General features: G+C 36.7%; 1 protein-coding gene across 1 annotated transcript in view; it reads right to left on the bottom strand.

Moving 5' to 3' along the window:
* Positions 1-9,018: 9,018 nt before the first annotated feature.
* The window catches only part of CDADC1 (cytidine and dCMP deaminase domain containing 1), a gene marked incomplete at both ends in the record, with an annotated part of 37,906 nt that continues 21,143 nt past the window's right edge, over positions 9,019-25,781 (bottom strand). Inside the window, 5 exons of the mRNA XM_079721557.1 lie at positions 9,019-9,092; positions 14,652-14,712; positions 18,890-19,079; positions 20,769-20,938; positions 23,910-23,959. Of these exons, the coding sequence (XP_079577683.1) occupies positions 9,019-9,092; positions 14,652-14,712; positions 18,890-19,079; positions 20,769-20,938; positions 23,910-23,959 (545 nt within the window). The remainder of the gene's footprint in view (positions 9,093-14,651; positions 14,713-18,889; positions 19,080-20,768; positions 20,939-23,909; positions 23,960-25,781) is intronic.

The following is a 25,781-nucleotide window of genomic DNA, read 5'->3' as shown; positions in this document are numbered from 1 at the left end:
CTGGTGCCCTTGGATGGCATGTTCTGTATATATCCATTACATTTACTTTTCTAAAGTGTTGTGCAGGCCAATGTTTTCTCATGAATTTTCTGCCTGGATGATCTATCCACATTTACAAATGGGGTATTGAAGTACCCTGTTACTTTATTGCTTTTTCTGTATGTAGTTTTGTAAATATTTGCTTTAAATGTCTACATGTTCCAGTGTTGGGTGCATATTTATACTTGTAATATTCTCTTGATAACTTGACTCCTTTATCACTGTATAGTAACATTGTCTCATGACTGATTTTGATTGAAAATATGTATTATCTAAGTATAGGTACTCCTGCTCTCTTTTGGGTTGCCATTTGCATGGAATATATTTTTACATCCTCTCACTTTAACCTATATACGTCCTTAAAGTTAAACTGAGTCTCTTGTAGACAGCATATTGTAGGTTCTTTTTAAAATTATTTATTTTTTATTTTGGCCACGCCACGCTGCCTGCAGGATCCCTGTTCCCTGACCAGGGATTGAACCCAGGTCCCCGACAGTGAAACCACTAGACCACCAGGGAATTCCCTGTAGGTTCTTTTTTTAAATTAATTCAACCACTTTGTGTCATTTAATTGGAGAATTTCATCTGTTAATGTTTAAGTTAATTGTTGATAAGGACTTTCATTATTTTCTGTTTATTGTTGTTAGTTCCTTTGTATTTTTTTTGGATGTGATATGAATTATTTTTAAAGAAAAAGGATTAATCTTTTGTGTAACTACAATAGATTTTTTTTCTTTGTAGTTTCCATGAAACATATATAAATTATCTTGTATGTAAAATATATTTAATAACTAATCTTTAATTTCATAAATTAACTCTATTTTATGTACATTTTATATTTTTTCTCATATTTTATGTAAACAATAAATTATCTATCCCCAGAAAAACACTTTTATGTGTGTGTATATATATGTATACACACATATACACACAAATATATACATACACATATGCATATTGGTATATTTTTCTCTATATATGATTTTTTATCATATTTAAGGAAATCGATTTTTCCTTTTCTTCAAATCTGTATTATCTATATAAGTTCATGATAATTTTATTCATATAGGCTTTTCACATGTGTTGTTAAGATTTTTTATTTTATACTTTAAAAATTGCAGCCTCCCTTTTAACATACCTGGTAACTGCTTGCGATGTGTCTATATGAACTGTGTACTACATGCTTATGTTATAGTCTTTAAAATATTTTATTGTCTTATTTTCTGTAACAAATTTCCAGTTGTTCTTTGGGCTTACTAGATATATATCCATATGCTCTGAAAATGGAGATAATTTTAATCCTTCTTTTCCAGTGGTAAATTTTTTTTTTTTTACTAATACCTCAAAGTGTTAAGTAAGTTAAGTGTTCATGTCTCCTAGTGATCTGACAATTAGAGGAAATTAATCTATTATTTCTCTATAGGTGAACTAGTGTTGTGGGTATGTGACATTTCTTTGAGTACATATGCATTAATATCTTCTTTATTTCTATAATTTTATCTGTAATATTCTACCATGCTACTTTATTTGCATCTATCAAGTTGGTCACATGCCTTTCCTAAATTTGTAAGCTGATTAGTTATATTAATATACTTCCTAACAACCAAAACATTGGAGTCCTGGCATAGGATTCACTTAATCTTGCTATAAAGTTTTTTTCTAAGTTAGGTTTATTAATGTGTTATTCATTTATTTAAGTTTTATTGAGATATAATCGACATACAGCACTGTATCCAAGTTTAAGGTATACAGCATAATGATTTGACATACAGACATCATGAAATGATTATCCCCATCAGTTTAGTGAACATTCATCTCATACAGATACAAAATTAAAGAAATAGCAAAAAATTTTGTGATAACTCTTAGGATATACTCTCTTAACAACTTTCATATATAACATACAGCAGTGTTAATTATATTTATCATGTTGTACATTACATCCCTCGTACTTATTTATCTTGTAACTGGAAGTTTGTAACTTTTGGCTGCCTTCGTCCAATTCCTTCTCCACGCACACACTGCCTCTGGTAAGGACAAATCTCTTTTCCTGTGAGTTTGTTTTTGAACTATAATTGACCTACAACACTGGTAGTTCCAGTTGCCCAACATAGTGATTTGATATTTCTATACATTTCAAAATGATCAACACAGTAAGTCTGTTTATGATATGTCACCATACGAAGATATTACATAGTTACTGACTATATTTCCCAAATCTCATACCCAAGACTGTTTCTTATTTTCATCTGCAAGTTTGTACCTCTTGATCTCCTTCACCTACTTCTTTCCTCCTCCCACCCCCCTCTCCTCTGGCAACCACCTGTTTTTTCCTCTGTATTTACAAATCTGTTTGTTTTGTTATATGTTCATTTGCTTCATTTTTTAGATTACACAAATAATTGAAATCATAGTTATTGTGTGTGTGTGTGTGTTAACTTCTTTATCCATTAATTGATGGGCACTTGGGTTGGCTATTATAAATAATGCTGCAGTGAATGTAGTGGTGCATATATATTTTCCAATTAGTGTTTTTGCTTAGTACCCAGAATTGGAATTGCTGGAACATATGGTAGATCTATTTTTGATTTTTTTTTGAGAAATAGCCATACTTTTTTTCCATAGTGGCTGCACCAATTTACTTCCCACCAACAGTGCACAATGGTTACCTTTTCTATACATCGTTGTCAACATTTGTTAGTCTTTTTTTTTTTTTTTTTTTTTTTTGCGGTAGGCGGGCCTCTCACTGTTGTGGCCTCTCCCCTTGCGGAGCACAGGCTCCGGAGCACAGGCTCAGCGGCCATGGCTCACGGGCCCAGCCGCTCCGCGGCATGTGGGATCTTCCCAGACCGGGGCACGAACCCGTGTCCCCTGCATCGGCAGGCGGACTCTCAACCACTGCGCCACCAGGGAAGCCCTGTTAGTCTTTTTGATAACAGAATATTCTGACAGCTGTGAGATGATAGCTCATTGTGATTCTGATTGGGGTTTCCCTGATGATTGGTGATGCTGAGCATCTTTTCATGTACCTGTTGGTCATCTGTATGTTTTCTTTGGAAAATTGTCTATTCAGATGTCTGTGCTTTTTTTTTTAACTGGGTGCTTTGTTCTATTAATGTTGATTTTTATGAGTTCTTTGTATATTTTGGGTATTAACTCTTTATCAGATATATGGTTTGCAAATAAACTTGAGCCTGAAGCCACCTAGTGGACCAATTCCAGCAGAGATGAGAGTTAAACAAGAACCAAAATACATGGTTAGCCTGGTAAAGTGTTTCTATTTTCAAGCCTTTTAAAATATACAATCAGAAATAACAAATAAAAAGACATCCAAATGCTATGATGTTGAACAAGATTTAATTCTTTATCCCCAAAGGTTGTGTTTTAGAAAATCCGTATTTTTCAGGTATTTCTCATCTGCATCAAGTCTTTAAAATAGCCCTAAGCAGAAGAACACATACTCCTCTGACACAATATCTTTGGGGCTTATCCCCAAGGAAAAGATACATAATGATATTAGGGGGTGGCTATTTATACTAAATATATTAATAAAAATGTTTAAAATGACTGTGGGAAAGGCATTTCATACTTAAAGCCAAAACATTAAAGAAAATACAAAAATGGAAATGAAAGAACATTAATTTACCTCTTTTTTCTCCCCCAAAATCATAAAAGGAAAGTAAAGGAGTTGTGTTTTAAACATAAACTTATAGGACAAAGAGAAAGGAGGACTCAATGGTGACATTTTGGAAGCTGTGCCTGTGAACGTGAGGTCTTGGGAGGCTGCTGCAGTGCATGAGGCTGTGCTGTGTTCTACATTGTTCTAAACATCTGCTGCCAAGTAACCCTTGTTGATTCTTTTTTTAAAAAATAAATTTATGTATTTATTTTTATTTTTGGCTGCATTGGGTTGCTGCACGCAGGCTTCTCATTGCGGTGGCTTCTCTTATTGCGGAGCACGGGCTCTAGGCGCACGGGCTTCAGTAGTTGTGGCTCGCGGGCTCTAAAGTGCAGGCTCAGTAGTTGTGGCGTGGGCTTAGTTGCTCCGCAGCATGTGGGATCTTCCCGGACCAGGGCTCGAACTGTCCCCTGCATTGGCAGGCAGATTCTTAACCGCTGCGCCACCAGGGAAGTCCCCCTTCATTGATTCCTGTGAGTCTGATTGACAACCCAAACCTTGAAACTTATTCTAGTAGTGTAACTAGGATCATGAAACAATGCCTTCAAAATTCTGAGGGGAAGTTATTCCCAATCTAGAATTCTACATCCAACAAACTATCAATTAAAGTGAGGGTAGAATAAAGACATCTGCAGATACTCATAGCATCGAAAATGTTCCCCTACAATAGTCTTGTCTGACAGTCATCCCACCACCATGTACCCTTTTCTCAGAGACCTGAAAAATATGCCCACCAAACTGAGAAAAAGACTGGATTCCAGGAAACAGATGTTCCAATTCAAGGCAAGGGTGAAGAATGCCCCCCAACTCCCTCTAGGAGAGCTGTGGAGGAAGATCCCGGGAAGCCAGCAGTGCAGAAGGTCTAGTGACCAATTAGCCCAGGCAAGAGGTGGTCAGAGGCTCTAGGAGGGATTTCTTCAATAAGAGCTTTTTAGGACACTCAATATGCTTCAACATACTGAGAGAAGATCACACAACTGGGAGAAGAGTTGGTCACACAACTGGGAGAAGAGTTTGGCTACAGGTTAGCAATAAAATATAGAAAACCAAGCTTCCCCCCTTCAAAAAAAGTCAAATTTTAAATTCAGAAAAATAAATTTTATAAGGAAAGGGAAAGTAATCACAGTACACAACATGACAAACCTGTGAGTAGCATTTACATAGTCATAATACCAAACAATGAATATTGATGGCACCAAAATAAAAGAATGTGGGGAGGATGGAAAGATGGAAGTGTGTGGAGAAAGTGAGGTGAAAGAAAGCTTTCATAATGGTATTCAAAAGAAAATACCTAAAACTGAAACACTAGTAAGGAACATGTGATTTGGAGATTTGGAGATAAATACAAAATAATCAGCTAAAATAATTGAGCCTGGTGGCCTTTGGGGTGGGGTGATACAGAGGACAGCGTGAGACTTACTGTTTCAAAGTAAGGTTTATAGGACTATTTGCTCATTTAAAATGTGTAGGTGTAATTTTACTAAAAAATGACTTAATTTATAGTAATGGAAGTCTTTTATTACTGTCACATACATGTTAAAATCAGCCAACATGTCAACATGTACAGGACAAATGTGCACTTACATTAAAAGCAAAACTGAAAATGGACAAAAAAACCTGATACTGATTTAGGCCCTTGTGACATTCTGAACTAGACTTGAAGAAATCATTCACCTTCTGGATGCTTCTGTTTCCAGAACTATAAAGGAGTATTCTAAACAGATGAGATCTAAGCTCCTTTGAAATCTGAGTCTATTTAAATGCAATTCATTGAAAAGAGTAAATATATTTTTATGGACAGGGTTCTAATGGGTATTCCATTTTAAATGGGTCTCATTTTCAACTGATACTGATTAATGGGGCTTTTAACTTTTCTTGTATATCAGAAATATGTTAAAAAAGAAGAAATGTTATAATTTTAAATGATAGCAAAAAAAAAAAACCCCTTAAGAATATTACACATGAAATGAAGGTTCTAAACTGTTGCTTAATCCTAAAAAGCAACAGTAATAGCCTCAGCTAGATGCCAAGTGGCCACTATTGGCAATACCAGAACTTCAAAAAATTGCTCTAAAGTGGGTCAAAAGCAGATTGTTGTGGCAGATCTTAAAGCTGAACTGTTCATGCGTAAAACGAGGAAGATTTATGAGAGAAGGTATATTCTCAAACTCAGTAAGTAACTGAGGAAGAGAAACCCATAGAAAAGCTGAATAAAAGAAAAAGCTTTGGCAGTGATGCAATGGAACAGTACATGTAAACCTGCATGCACTCTACCTGACAGCTGGGTGGCGAGCCAGGCCCACACTCACCCCGCCTCCAGATGGCATATTGTCACTTGGCAGTAAACAAATGCAGAGCTTTTTTTCAAATTATGAATTCACTATTATCCTCCCCATCTTTGAAATTAAGGATGATGTATTTTTAAGTGCAAATTTTGATTTCTCACGCTAAGGGATGAACCCTCCTGACTGTGAATTCCTAGATTTTAGGCAGGGGGCTACCCCAGGGCGCTCTTGGTACAGCTCAGCAATCTCTGTGAGAGTCCCTGACACTTCCCTTTCCTGCTTCCCAGTGTGACCATCTATCTCCATTACTTTCTCCCAGAAGTTCATCTCACCCCCACTGTTTGCCTGGCAACACCCTGTAGCCCCTTCAGGACCTCCACTTCTACAAGACCCTTTCTCCATGACTCACCAGGGTGTATGCTTGCCCTCTTTTGTGCCACCACTGTTCCTACAGTCACATCCACAGGGCGTTTCTCAACCTTGAGGGTCATCAGAATCACCTGGAGGGAATGCTGGGCCCTGCCCCCAGAGTTTCTGACTCAGTAGGTTTGGGTGGGCCTGAGAACTTGCACTTCTAACGAGTCCCCAGGCGAGGCTAATGCTGCTGGTCCAGGGACCCCCTTCTGAGAATCACTCTATTGCTTGATTTCATGCCTGCATCTTCTGCTAGACTGTGAGCTTCTTGAGGTCAGGACGCATTTCTTACACATCTCATCTACAGGGTCTAGCCAGAGTCTAGCAGTCTTTCAGTCAATCAACAAATATTTATTGAATCCCTGTTATGTGCCAGACACTGTTGTAGGCACTGGATTCAGCAGTTTAAATACACACGTGCGCGTGTGTGCACACACACACACACACACACACATACATCCCTGCACTCAAAGAGCTTTCCTTCTGGTACTACATGGTAAACTCTCAATAAATGTTGAAATCTGGCCAGTTGTACAGAAGGAAATATGGCATTATCATGACCATTTTAATAGTGCTACAGAAATAACCAGTTTTCCATTTCCTAATCATAGCTCTTCCCATTTGTATGTTTCTCCCTTCTGATATTCCCCACTATGTCCAACACATAAGTCCACAAAACTGGCAAAACATTTGCTGATTGATTTACAAAATAGTTGATGTAGCTGACATATCAGTTGAAAACAACATATCATATAAGATGAACTTAAGCATAATGTAAGCAAATCTCAATATTTAATGTCGATAAATGTTAAAGAATAGCTTAACCACTGGTTTTCAAATTAGCCTTAGTTACCTCTAAAGGCGCCTTTCCTCCCATCCCTCTCTATTCCATGTCCTACATCTGTGGTGAAATGTTTACAGCAGTTCTCAACTGCCAGGTATGATGACTAAAGTCCCAGAGGACCTAAGCACGCTGCTGTCCAAGCAGGGACATCGGTCAGCATGTGGATTGTCCTGTGTAAAATTCTGAGAAACTGATAGAAGGCCTTGCGATGATATGTGATGCCCTGGAAAGAGGGCAACAGCAGAGGCGAACCTGATGGCCCGCATATAGCCAGGGCAGTCATTCCTCAGCATGTCACGCCCCAGGCCTGCAGGCCACAGGCCATGCAAATCCCTCTCTAACTCTAGGAAAGTAGAAAACATGTACCTTCATCTTTGGGCTAATTTTCTGAAAGTTTCTCAGCAAATAAAAATGAGAGGACTCACGGAGAGCAATTTGGAAAATAACTGAACTGACCATAATGTTTACTTTCAAGACTTTCAGTATTCTTAAGGTTTGCAAATGTTTTTATAAGGCTTTCCATTCAAAGCCATGAGACATTCTGTGCTAATTATATGGAGGGAATAATGGGCAGCATTTATGAATGGAACTTGAAAAAGGCTAGTTTCAGTATTCCAGACTAAAATATTTCTTCTCTGTTAACATCATAACCAAATTTGAAGTTTGTTGTTAGTGGTTTCAAGAGTCAGTGATATCAATAGTAATACTGGTTCAGAATTATATTCTCTTCCTTTTGCTACCCAAAATCAGTGATATTAAAAACACCCTAGTCCAACAAATGATCGTGATGTCTACATATCGAAAGACTGAAGAAAAATTAATAACCTTGTTAGGAATGTACTTTTATAATGGAGACCAGGTCCACCAACTTCATTTTTATGACTCAATCCTAATTAAGTAAATCCTGATTGTTAGAAAGCTTTGAGTATAAATGGGAACTTTTGGTGAGCCACACACTGACTTAAAAATGGCCAGGTTGCCGTTTATCTTCCTGGAGTACTTTACTAATTATCACCTTCATAATCCAAAAGAATTAATATTTCTGGGCTTCCCTAGTAGCGCAGTGGTTAAGAATCTGCCTGCCAATGCAGGGGACATGGGTTCAAGCCCTGGTCCGGGAAGATCCCACATGCTGCAGAGCAACTAAGCCTGTGTGCCACAACTACTGAGCCTTCGCTCTACAGCCTGCGAGCCACAAGTACTGAAGCCCGCGCGCCTAGAGTCCCTGCTCCGCAACAAGAGAAGCCACCGCAATGAGAAGCCCGCGCACCGCAATGAAGAGTAGCCCGCACTCGCCGCAAATAGAGAGATCTTGCGTACGGCAACGAAGACTGAACGCAGCCAAAAATAATAAATAAATAAAATAAATTTATTTAAAAAAATTAATATTTCTGAAAAGGTATGTAATTCTCTGCTGAGATGTGTGCTCCAATAAACCAGTCCCTTTCAAACTAGTTAACGTAAAGCTAAGACAAGGAGAAATCAATCTGTATGGCCGATTGAACTGGTCTCATTAAATTATGGATACCTCATTCAGTGTAATTAAAAAACACACCACTATACTCTGGAAAACACACAAATCTAAAATAAAAATATTCTCATTAATATCATTCATATGCTAGTAATAAATTAGCTTTCTTTAAAAATTTTTTTCAATTATATCCAAAATCCATTCTTACTTTCTGAGTTAACAAGGCTGGATTTTAAAAGTGCAATAAAAATTCTTGAGGTCTTCACCCCAGTTCAGACAAGACTTCTTAGTGGTTTGCAAGACGCAGCTTCTTGTTTTGGTGCTGTTCTTCATCCTGGGGTATGGGTCCCAACACACCATCTAGCGTTCAAGAATAACTTAAAGTCAGAAAAGTGTCACTTCAAATAAATGACTATTTGTTAAAGTCACAGAGGTTGTAAGATCAAAATAATGCTTAAGTTAAAAAGGAATACTGATTTTATCTTAAAATAATTCTCAACTGTTGAAGAACAGTTCTAGATAAACTCACTCAGGTAACACAATATCTGACCTTTTAAAAACTGGATTCATTCAACAGTGTATAGCCAACAATTCATAAAACTGTTTTGCGGGGAGAGTTATTATTATTAGTCTGGAGGAAACAAAATGCACCTACTTGTTTCTCTCTTTCTGACATACTTCACTCTGGATGACAGTCTCTAGATGCACCCACGTCTCTACAAATGACCCAATTTCATTCTTTTTTATGGCTGAGTAATATTCCATTGTATATATGTACCACATCTTCTTTATCTATTCATCTGTCGATGGGCATTTAGGTTGCTTCTATGACCTGGCTACTGTAAATAGTGCTGCAATGAACATTGGGGTGCATGTGTCTTTTTGAATTATGGTTTTCTCTGGGTATATGCCCAGTAGTGGGATTGCTGGGTCATATGGTAATTCTATTTTTAGTTTTTTAAGGAACCTCCATACTGTTCTCCACAGTGGCTGTATCAATTTATATTCCCACCAACAGTGCAAGAGGGTTCCCTTTTCTCCACACCCTCTCCAGCATTTGTTGGTTTGTAGATTTTCTGATGATGTCCATTCTTAACCAGTGTGAGGAGATACTTCATTGTAGTTTTGATTTGCATTTCTCTAATAATTAGTGATGTTGAGGATCTTTTCATGTGCTTCTTGGCCATCTGTATGCCTTCTTTGGAGAGATGTCCATTTAGGTCTTCTGCCCATATTAGGATTGGGTTTTTTTTTTTTTTAATATTGAGCTGCATGAGCTGTTTTAATATTTTGGAGATTAATCCTTGGTGTGAAGATTTGTTTGCAAACATTTTCTCCCATTCTGAGGGTTGTCTTTTCGTCTTGTTTATGGTTTCCTTTGCTGTGCAAAAGCTTTGAAGTTTCATTAGGTCCCATTAGTTTATTTTTGTTTTTATTTCCATTACTCTAGGAGGTGGATCCAAAAATATCTTGCTGTGATTTAAGTCAAAGAGTGTTCTTCCTATGTTTTCCTCTAAGAGTTTTACAGTGTCCGGTCTTACATTTAGGTCTCGAATCCATTTTGAGTTTATTTTTGTGTATGGTGTTAGGGAGTGTTCTAATTTCATTCTTTTACATGTAGCTGTCCAGTTTTCCCAGCACCACTTATTGAAGAGACTGTCTTTTCTCCATTGTATATCCTTGCCTCCTTAGTCATAGATTAGTTGACCATAGGTGTGTGGGTTTATCTCTGGGCTTTCTATCCTGTTCCATTGATCTATATTTCTGTTTTTGTGCCAGTACCAATATTGTCTTGATTATTGTAGCTTTGTAGTATAGTCTGAAGTCAGGGAGTCTGATTCCTCCAGCTCCGTATTTTTCCCTCAAGACTGCTTTGGCTATTCGGGGTCTTTTTTGTCTCCACACAAATTTTAAGATTTTTTTTTTCTAGTTCTGTAAAAAGTGCCATTGGTAATTTGATAGGGATTGCATTGCATCTGTAGATTGCTTTGGGTGGTATAGTCATTTTCACAATGTTGATTCGTCCAATCCAAGAACATGGTATATCTCTCCATCTGTTGGTATGGAGAGATATACCATCATATAGTTTTTATTCTTCAATTTATTAATATGGTGTAGCACACTGATTGATTTGCGTATATTGAAGAATCCTTGCATCCCTGGGATAAATCCCACTTGATCATGGTGTATGATTCTTTTAATGTGTTGTTGGATTCTGTTTGCTAGTAGTTTGTTGAGGATTTTTGCATCTATATTCATCAGTGATATTGGTTTGTAATTTTCTTTTTTTGTAGTATCTTTGGCTGGTTTTGGTTATCAGGGTGATGGTGGCCTCATAGAATGAGTTTGAGAGTGTTCCATCCTCTGCAATTTTTTTGGAAGAGTTTGAGAAGGATGGGTGTTAGCTCTTCTCTAAATGTTTGATAGAATTCACTTATGAAGCCATCTGGTCCTGGACTTTTGTTTGTTGGAAGATTTTTAATCACAGTTTCAATTTCATTACTTGTGATTGGTCTGGTCATATTTTCTATTTCTTCCTGGTTCAGTCTTGGAAGGTTATACCTTTCTAAGAATTTGTCCATTTCTTCCAGATTGTCCATTTTATTGGCATAGAGTTGCTTGCAGTACTCCCTTAGGATGCTTTGTATTTCTGCAGTGTCTGTTGTAACTTCTCCTTTTTCATTTCTAATTTTATTGATTTGAGTCCTCTCCCTCTTTTTCTTGATGAGTCTGGCTAATGGTTTATCAATTTTGTTTATCTTCTCAAAGAACCAGGTTTTAGTTTTATTGATCTTTGCTATTGTTTTCTTTTTTCTATTTCATTTATTTCTGCTCTGATCTTTATGATTTCTTTCCTTTTGCTAACTTTGGGTTTTGTTTGTTCTTCTTTCTCTAGTACCCTTAGGTTTAAGGTTAGGTTGTTTCTTTGAGATTTTTCTTGTTTCTTGAGGTAGGCTTGTATAGCTATAAACTTCCCTCTTAGAACGGCTTTTGCTGCATCCCATAGGTTTTGGATCATCGTGTTTTCATTGTCATTTGTCTCTAGGTATTTTTTGATTTCCTCTTTGACTTCTTTAGTGATCTCTTGGTTATTTAGTAATGTACTGTTTAGCCTCCATGTGTTTGAGTTTTTTACGTTTTTTTCCCTGTAACTGATTTCTAATCTCATAGCGTTGTGGTCAGAAAAGATGCTTGATATGATTTCAATTTTCTTAAATTTACTGAGGCTTAATTTGTGATCCAAGGTGTGATCTATCCTGGAGAATGTTCTGTGCGCACTTGAGAAGTGTAATCTGCTGTTTTTGGATGGAATGTCCTATAAATATCAATTAAATCTATCTGGTCTGTTGTGTCATTTACAGCTTGTGTTTCCGTATTAATTTTCTGTTTGAGACCTACTAGAGAATGGACTTGAGGATATGGGGAGGGGGAAGGGTAAGCTGTGACAAAGTGAAAGAGCGGCATGGACATATATACACTACCAAACGTAAGGTAGATAGCTAGTGGGAAGCAGCCGCATAGCACAGGGAGATCAGCTCAGAGCTTTGTGACCGCCTGGAGGGGTGGGATAGGGAGGGTGGGAGGGAGACGCAAAAGGGAGGGGATATGGGAACATATGTATATGTATAACTGATTAAATTTGTTATAAAGCAAATAAAAAAATAAAAAAAAATTTTCTGTTTGGATGATCTGTCCATTGGTGTTAAGTGAGGTGTTAAAAGTCCCCCACTATTGTTGTGTTACTGTCAATTTCCTCTTTCATAGCTGTTAGCAGTTGCCTTATGTATTGAGGTGCTCCTATGTTGGGTGCATATATACTTATAATTGTTATATCTTCTTCTTGGATTGATCCCTTGATCATTATGTAGTGTCCTTCCTTGTCTCTTGTAACACTCTTTATTTTAAAGTCTATTTTATCTGATATGAGTATTGCTACTCCAGCTTTCTTTTGATTTCCATTTGCATGGAATATCTTTTTCCATCCCCTCACTTTCAGTCTGTATGTGTCCCTAGGTCTGAAGTGGGTCTCTTGTAGACAACATATATATAGGTCTTGTTTTTGTATCCATTCAGCATCTCTGTGTCTTTTGGTTGGAGCATTTAATCCATTCACGTTTAAGGTAATTATTGATATGTATGTTCCTATTACCATTTTCTTAATTGTTTTGGGTTTGTTTTTGTAGGTCCTTTTCTTCTCTTGTGTTTCCCACTTAGAGAAGTTCCTGTAGCATTTGTTGTAGAGCTGGTTTGGTGGTGCTGAATTCTCTTAGCTTTTGTTTGTCTGTAAAGCTTTTGATTTCTCCATCGAATCTGAATGAGATCCTTGCCAGGTAGAGTAATCTTAGTTGTAGGTTCTTCCCTTTCATCACTTTAAGTATATCATGCCACTCCCTTCTGGCTTGTAGAGTTTCTGCGAGTTCCCTTGTATGTTGTCATTTTTCCCTTGCTGCTTTCAGTAATTTTTCTTTGTGTTTAATTTTTGCCAGTTTGATTACTATGTGTCTCAGCGTGTTTCTCCTTGGGTTTATCTTGTATGCGACTCTCTGCACTTCCTGGACTTGGGTGGCTATTTCCTTTCCCATGTTAGGGAAGTTTTCAACTATTATCTCTTCAAATATTTTCTCGGGTCCTTTCTCTCTCTCTTCTCCTTCTGCGACCCCTATAATGCGAATGTTGTTGCGTTTAATGTTGTCCCAGAGGTCTCTTAGGCTGTCTTCATTTCTTTTCATTCTTTTTTCTTTATTCTGTTCTGCGGCAGTGAATTCCACCACTCTGTCTTCCAGGTCACTTATCTGTTCTTCTGCCTCAGTTATTCTGCTATTGATTCCTTCCAGTGTATTTTTCATTTCAGTTATTGTATTGTTCATCTCTGTTTTTTTTGTTCTTTAATTCTTCTAGATCTTTGTTAAACATTTCTTGCATCTTCTTGATCTTTGTCTCCAGTCTTTTTCCCAGGTCCTGGATCATCTTCACTGTCATTATTCTGAATTCTTTTTCTGGGAGATTGCCTATCTCCACTTCATTTAGTTGTTTTTCTCAGGTTTTATCTTGTTCCTTCATCTGGTACATAGCCCTCTGCCTTTTCGTCTTGTTTATCTTTCCGTGAATGTCATTTTTGTTCCACAGGATTGTTCTTCTTGCTTCTGCCCATAAAGACTTGTAATTCCTGATTTTTCAGAGTAGTCAAATCTTTGTTATTATCAAGAAAATTTTACTTATACTAAACTTCTACTTACCTTGAATTGAATTCAAACAGAAAGATAACATGGCTAATATGTTAACATAATATTGTACAGTTAATAATAATTAATGTTCCAAATTATGTGCCTGAGGAATTGTAAGATCTCCCAAAGATTATATTACATTAAGAATATCTGTGTTAATATGCAAATAATAAAGCTCTGAAGATTTCTAATTCATTTATGGTAACTGTGATGACTCTTAATTAGATTATTCAAATAACCAGAATATTTCCACTCTCTGACCAATCTGAGCTAATGTGGCTTTAGTCTAATAAGAATGTACATATCCTCATAATTTGGCCTTAGATCCATCTGTATTAATTATATGTATTTTTCCTTTCTAACTGCCCAAGAGGCTTTTGTTTTGGTATAGAAGAGCACTGTTGTCTACTTTCTCATGTAAATTTAATTTATAAATTCAATTTGTACGTGATTATTTGTATTAAACTGCAGAGCCCATAGAACTAGTCATTAATCAGCAGTTTCCGTGACACCTAGCAAATAGTAGATACACACACGTCTGTGAACAAATTGAATGGCAAAAATGTAACCTGCAAAAAGAATATGCTCCATCTCCAACCACAGCAATTTCCAACACCTGGTCATTATAATTCACTATGTTTCTTTTCTTCTTAGCAGCAAAGTCAACCTCAGTAAAGGACTTGTAAATACTTACTCTCTCTGCTTTCAGGCTCATTTTGCTCAAGAACACAAGTTCTTGATGGATTCAGTTGCCACTGTAAAAGGACACAAACATTTTATTTATATGTTTAATAAATAGCATTTCAGGGCTTCCCTGGTGGCGCAGTGGTTGAGAGCACGCCTGCCGATGCAGGGGATACGGGTTTGTGCTCCGGTCTGGGAAGATCCCACATGCCGTGGAGCAACTGGGTCCGTGAGCCATGGCTGCTGAGCCTGTGCATCCGGAGCCTGTGCTCCACAATGGGAGAGGCCACAACAGTGAGAGGCCGCAAAAAAAAAAAAAAAAAAAGCATTTCAGCACTGTGCTTTCAAATATCAAAACAGCTTAAAACAATGTAAGGAAAAAGAGTTAGTGTGTCATACCAACCAAGCCCTAATAATGACTCTGAATGACCCTGAATGATATGACTTCTGGAATGAGAATCAATATTCTTAGAGAAGGAAGTATAAACATCCTCCTTTACCTTCGTTTTACAGGTAAGGAAGTGGAAGACCAGAGAAGCGTAGTGACTTGCCCAAGGTTGCATACTGACTAAAGACAGCAGTAGCACCAGAACCTGGGTCTGCCCATGCCCAATACTATAGAATTTCCACCACTTCATATTCTAGCTCCAGGTCCTACAGAATCTTATAATAGCTAGAGAAGGCCTAGATAGAAAGAATGAAAATAGGACAAAGACTATCTTGCCTTTTAATACAGTACTATAATATATACTATTATTTTTATCATAGCATACCATTTATTGTATCATATCATACCATATCACATCTCCTCTGATTATAGTTTTCCATCTCAATCATTCAGAAAGAAATAGAGAAGCATGAAGATTCTCAGATATTACAGTGAAGACTGGAGCAGCAGATAAGAAAAATTGAGTGTAATCAATATCTCAAAGCACACCCTTCCTTTCTTATTTGCCTAGAAATCCCCATCATCAGAAACACTAATGACTTAACCAAAAAAGCCCCACTAGGGCACTCTCTCCAGAAAGACACAATTAAGTGGATAGTTCCTGGGAGCCTCTTCCAGAAGCATCAATTAGTTCATCAGATGAACTCATTAATATCATGGGCCTTGAGGGAGAATGAGACATAAGGCAGACATTTTACCACGTATAAGAAAGTCCTTGGAAAGGGAAGACATCTAGAACTGGTTGGTCACCTATAGAAAGGGATGGTTAGGATTAGCACCAGGAAAAAGGAGGATTTCCAAGCAATGGGAAGATATATGTGAAATTAAAAAGAAAAAAAGGCATGTTCAAAACATGTCAAACCACTAAAATCTATTACTTTGGGCAAAGTAAAAACTAACAACCTTGAGGATTAGGAATAACCTTTAAGGATCATCATAAAAAGACTATGTCTAACTGTGAAAACTTAGAAGCAATCTAGGTGTCCAACAAAAAGGGAATGGTTAAATAAGTTATGTCCATAGTTTGTAATACTGTGTAATCATTAAAAATTATTTCTGAAGAATTTTCCATGACACAGAAAATACAGCAACATGTTAACAGTGGTATCTATGAGCTGTGGGATAATATCTGTTCTTTTTTTATTTTCCTCTATATATCTGTTCTTTTTTCTATTTCCTCTATAATGAGCATACATTACTTTCACAATTTTAAAAAAAGTAATATAACCTAATAAAGAAAAATTTACATGTGTTAAACAGAAAAAAAAATAGTTTCTCAGTAAATGGACTTGGGTTTACACAGGTAAAATATATTCTTGGAAATACTGTTGCCCAGCCCTAGCCTAGTTGGCAACAACCCCATAGAACAGAACCTCTTATCTCAAGGCATATGGTAACACCTCAAAGAGAAAAGAAAAAAATTTTCAAACAAAATTAATTTCAATTGGTTTAATGTTTAAAAAAATGAAATTTACTGGTACTCATACTACTTTTGACAGTCAAAAAGCAATATAATCATTATAAAAATTCCAATTTGGAACAAATGCTAGTTCATGTTAGTTACTGGTATTTCCTAAACTAGGCATTTAGCTATAACCAAGTAGTTTAAACCATTGACATAATATTGCAAGCCAGGCCAGATGAGGGAAAGGATGAGAGGGTGGAGAGCTAATCTTCACTGGAAGGAGTACAGAGAGACCAGGTGTACCTGAATGAGGGCACTCCTGGGTGGGTCTTGGCCCAACAGGTATTTCTGAATCCCATCTCTGCCCGAGGGGCCTTCACTCCCTTTGTCTTCCTGTCTCTTCCTGCTTCTCTTGTCCTGTCTTACATTCTTCTGATCTCTTCATTCTCTTTACGGTGGAAAAGCTACTAAAATCCACCAGTAAGCAAGATATTTCAGAATTCGCTTAACCCAGCACTCACAGTCCTGAAGAGCTAGGTCACTTACACTTTATAAAGAGAATTATTTCTTCCCAATCTTCAGGAGGAATGAAGGAACAGAAAACAAAAATACAGAACTGGTGATTTCCCTTTTGATTAGATGGATACAAACTTGTTTAGTTTTACAAAAGAGGCATCTGTCCCATCTCTCCCTTCTTTCAGTGCCCCTCTTTTCTTTTTAAAATCATGTCTTTTAAATAAGACAACTGGAAATAAAAAACAAAAATATATGACAAAAATAAAAAGGATAAAAATTTATGATTCTTCATACACACATAAACTAGGAAACTAAATAGTGTGTTGCTATATTAATTTTTAAATAAAAATTTAAATATATATATGGTTTAGTAAGTATTTTTTAGGTGCCTTATATGTTCCAGGCACCCTGGATTCAAACAGAAAAGTTGAAATTTATAAACAGTTCTATTATATGCCTTTTGTACCCACTGCAAACTACAGTATATAAATGTTATATTAAATGCCAGAATTATGGGACTTCCCTGGTGGCGCAGTGGATAAGACTCCGTACTCCCAATGCAGGGGCCCAGGTTCGATCCCTGGTTAGGGAACTAGATCCCGCATGCATGCCACAACTAAGAGTTCACATGCCACAACTAAGGAGATGGCGAGCCGCAACTAAGGAGCCCACCTGCCATAACTAAGGAGCCCATGTGCTGCAACTAAGGAGCGAGCGAGCTGCAACTAAGACCCGGTGCAACCAAATAAATTAATAAATAAATATTTTTTTAAAAAGCCAGAATTATCAAAGCAACATATGATTCTGGACAGGATCCTTGTGCTGTATAGAACTTTATTGGGACAACTGGTAAACCCTGATTGGACTCTGTGGATTAAATGGTAGCAACATATCAATGATAATTTCCTGAGTTTTGCGGTTGTTATGTAGGATAATATACTGTTTGAGGAAATATATAAGAAAGTATCTGAGAGTGATCTGGTATCATAGCAACAACTTAACTCTCAAATGTTCTGGAAAAAAAATTATTTGTAGTATTTTTGTAACTTCTGTATGCTTGAGATTATTTCTAAAAAGGAAAAGTTTTTTTTTTTTTTTTGCGGTATGCGGGCCTCTCACTGTTGTGGCCTCTCCTGTTGTGGAGCACAGGCTCCGGATGCGCAGGCTCAGTGGCCATGGCTCACGGGCCCATCCGCTCCGCGGCATGTGGGATCTTCCCGGACCGGGGCATGAACCCGTGTCCCCTGCATCGGCAGGCGGACTCGCAACCACTGCGCCACCAGGGAAGCCCAAGAAGTTTTTTATAAACCGTTCTTTGTAGTATTTTTGTAACTTTTCTATATGCTTGAGATTATTTCTAAAAACAAAAAGTTTTTTAGAAACCAAAGTAGTAAAAAAGCACAAAGAATTAAAGTTCTGAGTTTTCCACAAACCACCTCAGCACTTTTTTAGAAATGTCAAATATTAAATTCTTCTAATTTTTTCCTGATTTTTCTCATGAGAAAGGCACGTGTGTGTGTGTGTGTGTGTGTCCCCTTCTTTTGGGTAATCTTAAACTACTTTCACTTCTGTCTACCACTTCAATCCAGAAAGAAGGGTGAGGGAAGAGGTGGGTCAAGGATTTTCTTTTGTTAGCCACCAGATGGCACCAAAGGACTAACTAATTCAAGATCTGTAAGGTCAATGCACAACTCTTGACAGAGATCAGTATTCATAAGGCAGATCCTAAGTGAACATTTGTAGTTAAGCAAGTGCTTGCACATAAAAATAAACCCAATGATAACTCTTTAAAAGGGTAAGAATCACTAATTTAAAATATGCAGCAGGGTACCTAACAATATAATAAAAAGTATATTTCAAAAAATGTGTATCTACTTACTGTAAATTTGCTAACACCTTCAAGTTCCCCAAATCTCATGTAAGAGATGTCTGCCTTCTTTTTTCCAACATCTACATCCCCTGCATAGATTTGTTTTATGCCCGCACCTTTAATTAAAGGTACACATTCATCACACGGGCACTTTGTCACAAAAATCATACTTCTTTCTTCTGGTTTTATCTCTTGACACCTACAAAAAATATATATAAAATATTAGGAAGATAGTTTCTAAAAGGGTAAGTTATGTTTTAGAAAAATCTTTAAACATTAAAATTGAGCTGCTTTAGGAACAGATTTACAACATTATACACAATAATGATCAAGCCTTATTCTTGCTGAATTAGTCAATGGCAAGATTTTTAGTATTACATTACAAAGGAAATGAAAACAGAGAGAGAGAGAAAACAATGCTTTCTAAGTAAGAAACTCTTTATAATGCCAGAATTAGGGGCTAGAACTAACACCCTCCCTAAGAATGTACCATGCGTGATTAGACATTAAGTCATCATGGTAGCCAAAAGGTCTACCTCTTATCTGGTAACTAACAGATATTTCATAATGCTTACTAAATTGATAAATTAATATTAGAGTTCTGTTTTGAGTTACAGTTCCCTTACTCCCTTCCCTAACACAGGATAATTTTATTTAACAAGCATTTGGATTTGACAAAACGAAGCAAGTAATCTGTAATGAAGAGCACAAGGAAAAAAAACAGAGGAGTTTGGTGAAATTTTACATGCCAGGGGTAGTTTAGGACTAAGGAATGCTTCATCTGAGGATACAGGAGTTGTACTTCTGGGTTCTATGGTTTACACTGCTCTCAGTCTTACATTCCCCACCACCAGCCTTCTGCATCCATGTCCTTAGTTCAGATTCTCATTCTGTTCCCTTGTACTAGGGCAGCAGAACTGTATGCATCTAGTTTGTTCAAACAATATGCCTGCAACCTAAGTAATCGTTAGTGTGGCTCTGTCAATGTCATTCTGTTTCTCCACTACCTACCAAATGAAGTCTAAACTCAAAGTCCTCTCTTGTCAGTCCCAACCGATCCCATGTGCTCCATGGTGCAGCCTAAGTGGAACATCTGTGTTCCTAAACACACAAGCATTTTCCTACTTCTAGCCCACTGCTATGCCTGAAGCAAGAATGGTTTCCCTTCAAGTAAGCATCTCCAATGGCCATAATCCTACCAAACCTTTAAAGCACAGCTCAAATGCCAGTTTCTCCATAAAGCTTTTCCCTCTCACTCCCCCTCCATCCATAGCAGCCCCTGAATTTCCACCCACTTTGTGTTGGCCTTTCCCACACAACTGACCATGTTAGGTTGAATACAGTCTTATATCCCATACTGCATTATAAGCTCCTCAAGGACAGAAACCATGACTTATGCAGATTTAAATACCCTAAGGTCACCCACTTAATGGTAAATGCTGAGAAATGTTTGTGGAAATGATCTAAATTAACATTAGAAGGAGGTAATGCCAGTTATAATCTCTAACAAAAACTACATTAAAGCAATTTGGTTCATAATAAAATCTAATATTCATAAATATAAATATATGGGCTCTACATTTAGAAAACAAAGTTGATTATATAATGCAGAAATATGCAAGACCCTAAGGACAAACTTCAAGCAGTTTTATACCTGAGAGAGAAGGAAGAAAGGAAAAAAGACTTGCTCAATAAATTTGAAGGCCTGCAGGATCCCTGACAATGGCTTCAGGTCAGGTAGCAAAGACCAAGTATGACCAAAGTTATACTTCTGAAAAGAATATTTCTTGGAATTTTTAGAAAGGCAATAAATTACAGCTAAAAGAAAACTAATTTTAACTAACCCTTGCTACATTTTATAGAAAATACATGCGAACAAATTTCATACCTAAATGTCAAGGCATTCTGTTCTGCGTGTACAATGTATCTGAATTTCCTTATTTCTCTGTCTTTCTGTTTGTCATCCATGTGCGGGAAGTCAGCATACTCAGATCCAACAGGAAAAGCATTATAACCACATCCTATGAAGTACATTGCTCCTGTTCCATCACAACTTCTCTATGAAAAGTAAGCAAACCAACAAAGCTGTTTTCAACATTCTGAAAAGGCATCTTACATTGTATCTTTAAAGCCTAGTATCATACTTCTTATAATGAATTCACTTTTCCATGATAAACTGAGCCATCAGAAAAATACAATATTAGATTTTCCTTCCACAGTGTGGTCTTGTCAAAGTTAAATTTCAAGCAGCCTGATCATCTCTAGTATATAATCTCAAGGCAGTCCTTTGTTTTAGCAGTTAATACTAGCCTAATTCACAAACTGTTTCACTTGATTCAGACACCTCTCCCTGAATAGGTTATAAGATCCTAGAGAACAGAAACCATGTTTTATACCTCCTTTCTACCCCTTAAAGTAGACCTATTACAGTGTTCCATACACAGCAGGTACTCAATAAATTATTGTTAATTTCTTATATGCTCTGTGCTGTGCTACTGGTTAGCAAGTCAGAAATCCTAAAAATATTTTGAACAGACAATTTCTGTTTTGGACTAAAAATGTGCTAGTGTATATAGTTGGAAAATAAATAATGCACTTTCCTTTAATTTTCATGTTTACTGAGCCTGTACTGTTTGTGTGTGTGTGTGTGTGTGTGTGTGTATGTAATAGAACTTCCTACTTAAGTTGTTTTTTTATTTCTCCTGGTCAGTGGCATATTAGGTGTCAATATGAATGTTTTATCAACTATAAAAGTAAAATATTTTATAAATCAGAACTGTTTATAATAGTTTGGAATATGCTATAAACCTCACTAAATTTCAATATATTATACATAGTTACTCATGTGATAGTTTCAATAAACTCAGTACTATAGCAGCTTGATAAAAATCATTGTTATGATGAGCCAACAGAAGCTTACAAATAAAATGTGATCTCATTAATAATAAATTATCCTTGAGCATTCACTAAAGGTTAAACATGCTCACTTTTATATGTGTTATTTCATTTAATTAATCCTCACAACATCCTAGACAGTAGTACTATTACTATTCCCATTGTATAGATAAGGAAACGGAGGCCAAAAGAGATTAAATAACTTGTCCAAAGTCATAAAGCTGGTAAGCGACATAGCCAGAATTCAAGGATGGGTTGCTTGACTCCAAACCCATGTCCTTCCACTTTACCATGCTGCCTACACTCTAGATAATATAACTGGAAACCTAAATTCTCCATAAAGTAGTTGAGAACCAGGTGTTAAGCCAAAAAGCTGCTGGGCATTTATATAAATCCAAGGGAGAGTTCCAACCATAGGCCAGGCCCTGTGCTAGGTTCTGGGAATACACTGGTAAATGTGACAGAGAATCCCAGCCCTCATGAACCTTCTGATCTGGAGACGATAAGAAACTGGACATGTAAATTTAACTGTGATGAGCGTCACCACTGAGTTGTACAGAATACTATGGGAGTTTCTGGCAGAGGAACCTATTCTAATAGGTGCTAACAATTTGGGAAGAAATAAGAGTCAAGAGATAGTCTGAAGGTGGAATTCACAGCATTTGGTGATTGATTGTTTGAGTGGAATGGGGAATGGGATGGTGACCACTAGTGAAGGAATAGGTTAGCGGGGAAGATACTGAATGTATTGAACTAGGTTGAACTTGAGGGGCTCACGACATATCCAGCCAGATAGTCAAATTACTTGCTATAAAGTCTGTTGAAGGACACTTAGGCCCCCCTACTCATCTTTTAGTCATCCTCATAGTTACAAAGTATCTCTTGGTTCCATGCCCTCCCAACCCATCCACATAATTCCAAGTCCTCATCATCTCTTTTTATTAATCTCCCTATTTCCTGTCTAGCCCCACTTCATTTTTTACATGCAAATCTAATCAAATCATTTTCCCACTTAAAATATTCTTGGATTGCTCTGTCCAACATAGTAGCCAGTAGCCCCATGTGGTCAGTGCAAACTGAGAGGTGCTATAAGTATAAAATACAGGATTGTGAAGACTCAATACTCCCCCCAGATGCAAAATATTTTATTAAAAACATTAACCAATATTTTTATACTGGTTACATGTTGAAATGATAATATTTATGGACAGATGATTAAGTAAAAAAAAAAAAAATATATATATATATATTTTTTTGGCCGCGCTGCGCGGCACATGGGAACTTAGTTCCTCAACCAGGGATCGAACCCGTGCCCCCTGCAGTGGAAGTGTGGTGTCTTCACCACTGGACCTCCAGGGAAGTCCCAAGTAAAATATATTCTTAAAATTAATTCACCTGTTTCTTTTTATTTTTTTAATGTGGCTCCTAAAAAATTTAAATCACGTATGTGGCTTGCCTTTTATTTCTGGTGGTTAGCACTGTGCTAGCGTATCCCACCGTCTGATGGATAAAGTCTAAACTCTCTATGTGGTATACAGAGTTCTTCATGGTGCAGCCCAATTTTTTGCTACTCTGCTAGACACAGGACCCTGGACTTCAACGTGCCAAATCACTTGCATTTCCCCACATTCTCACGCCCTACCTCTGCATGTTACCCTTCTAGTCCCACTGACTTGCTCTGCCTGATGAACTCCTACTCATTCTTCAAGACTAATAGCATCTGACCTCCCCTAAGAGTATTTTACTCATTTCTCCAAGCGGAGTAAAGGTGCCTCCTCTGTGCTCTCACGGTATCAGGTTATAATTACAGTTATATACCAGTCTCTTTTTCACCTCTGTTTTCATCACTAGACTGTATAAGGCTATGAAGGGTGGACTATGTGATCCTTAACTCTCCATTGTTCAATGTGGCACAGAGCCTACCCTGTGGAAGGTGTTTAATAAATGTTCACTAAATGAATAAATCTATATAAAAAACTGTTGAGAGAATATGCAAATGCTTATAAAACTTAATAAATACACCAATAAGAAATACTAATCCCCAGGGGTCAACAAAATGTCATGTACTTAAGATCGAAATATGTTTAAACAAAATCAAGTTTAAATGTTTATAAACAATTATTTTCATACTTACAGATTTTCCTTCTGCCCAGATGACTGCTCCAACTCCTGTTTTATGATCCTCTGAAAGATACATGGCATGTAACTCAGTAAAAATCAATGATTTGTTAGTTTCAGAAATATTTTTTCCAAAAATAATAAACATGTATTTATTGAAATATACTTCATAAATGTAGCAGCAATCCTTGACAAGCTCACTAATTACGGAAAAAGTATGAAAATAAATATTGTCAAGCATAGAATATATGGGAGCTAGGTACGAACTAACTATAGACAGTGTCACTACCAACCCAATCTCACATGATCTATGTGCAGAGATAACACAATGGCAGTGCCCGCACTCAGGTGACTTCAAAGCTGTAACCAGAACTGAGTGTAACTTTATTGAATTTCCACCAACAAGTCAGTTTTTAAATGACTATTTCTAATAGACGATGAAATCAATTAAGAAAGAAGTTTCTGAACTAATGGATTTAGTGTAATAACCATTCACAACAATCAAATCCATTTTCTCCTAGCATTTTTTGCACTCTAATCATGGAAAATACATTTCATGAAAGTGTTCTTGCTATGAAAAAAGTTCAAACTCATAATACAAACATAAACAAATCTTTATGGGCTTCCATATATATATATATATACATATATATATATATATACACACACACACATTTTTTTTTTTTGCTGGAAGGTACATGAAAGGAATTTTGATTTAAATAAAATGATGTCCTTTCCCTGACCTTCACAGTTTACCTTGAGGGGAAAAGAATGCCAAGTTAGTGACATGATGCCCATTTCTAAATCAAGTGGCAGAGGTCACAAATATAAGATTATAATTTCCCTGCAGAACCAACCTATTTACTTTGCAACAAGAAAGGCTGTATTTCTTAAAACTATTAACCTTAAACAGAAAATACAAAACCAAAATAGAAATTCTAAATATTAAGAACTGACTCTTTCTTTCTACTACTACTAAGGGTGAGTTAAAAATTTCTAAGACAATTTTACACAAATTATAAAAACCATAGTATTTATCAAAACCTTAATAAGAGACCAATATAGTTAAGTAGGTACATTTACACAGAGAAAGTGAAAATTATCTGTGAACTTGCCCTCAGGCATTTTCATATTGATGAGGATTAAAGGAAACTGTGGCTTCACCCCACAATTTCCTAAAAGTTAATCCTTCCAATAATAACATTTAAATACTTTCCTAGTAAAAGTACAAAGAAACATTATTCTACCTATGCATGAAAAACTAGGATAAAGTTAATTTTTTAAGAAAGTTATGATACTATAATGAAATTCCCCATCTTCAGGTCAAGCAAGCTTGGGTTTTCAAAATTATACCACAAAGCATTTTTATCATTTATTTTAAACACTTGTTATCCATTATCTCATTTTTATCCTAAAGGTAAAGCAGACAAAATTTCCTTTTCTAGATGAGAAAACAGGCAAAGAAATTAAGTGACTAAAATTTAGCCGTCACACCCAACCGGCTTGCCTCCCTCCAATGTGAAGAATTTTGTAACAAAGGTTCCCCTTCACTGAATACCTGAGTGCCTGTACTCACGAAGCTTATGGTCCGATGGAGAAGGAAGATGGTAACAAGGAAACATCTAAGAACCTAGGTGCTGTGCTGGGCTATGAAGGAAAGGAGCAGGATGCTGAGGAACAGTGTATGGGAGAAACATACGTTATAGAGTGGAGACTGTCAGGAAAGGAATTTGGGGGTAAACAAAGTTTTGTTCCTTCCAAGGTTGTCAGAATACAACATGAAGGGAAAAGAATATAATTATGGCTTTATGCTCCTTTCTAAGGTAAGCAGTATAGAAGTTAAAAACCTAAGATTATATTTTGTTTATATTATAAATGAAAACCTTTA

This window comes from Hyperoodon ampullatus (assembly GCF_949752795.1).
Source record: "Hyperoodon ampullatus genome assembly, chromosome: 16".
In the NCBI taxonomy this organism is placed as follows: Eukaryota; Metazoa; Chordata; class Mammalia; order Artiodactyla; family Ziphiidae; genus Hyperoodon; species Hyperoodon ampullatus.
Note: the sequence above shows the minus strand (reverse complement) of the source record. Positions and strands in the feature narration are given on the sequence as shown.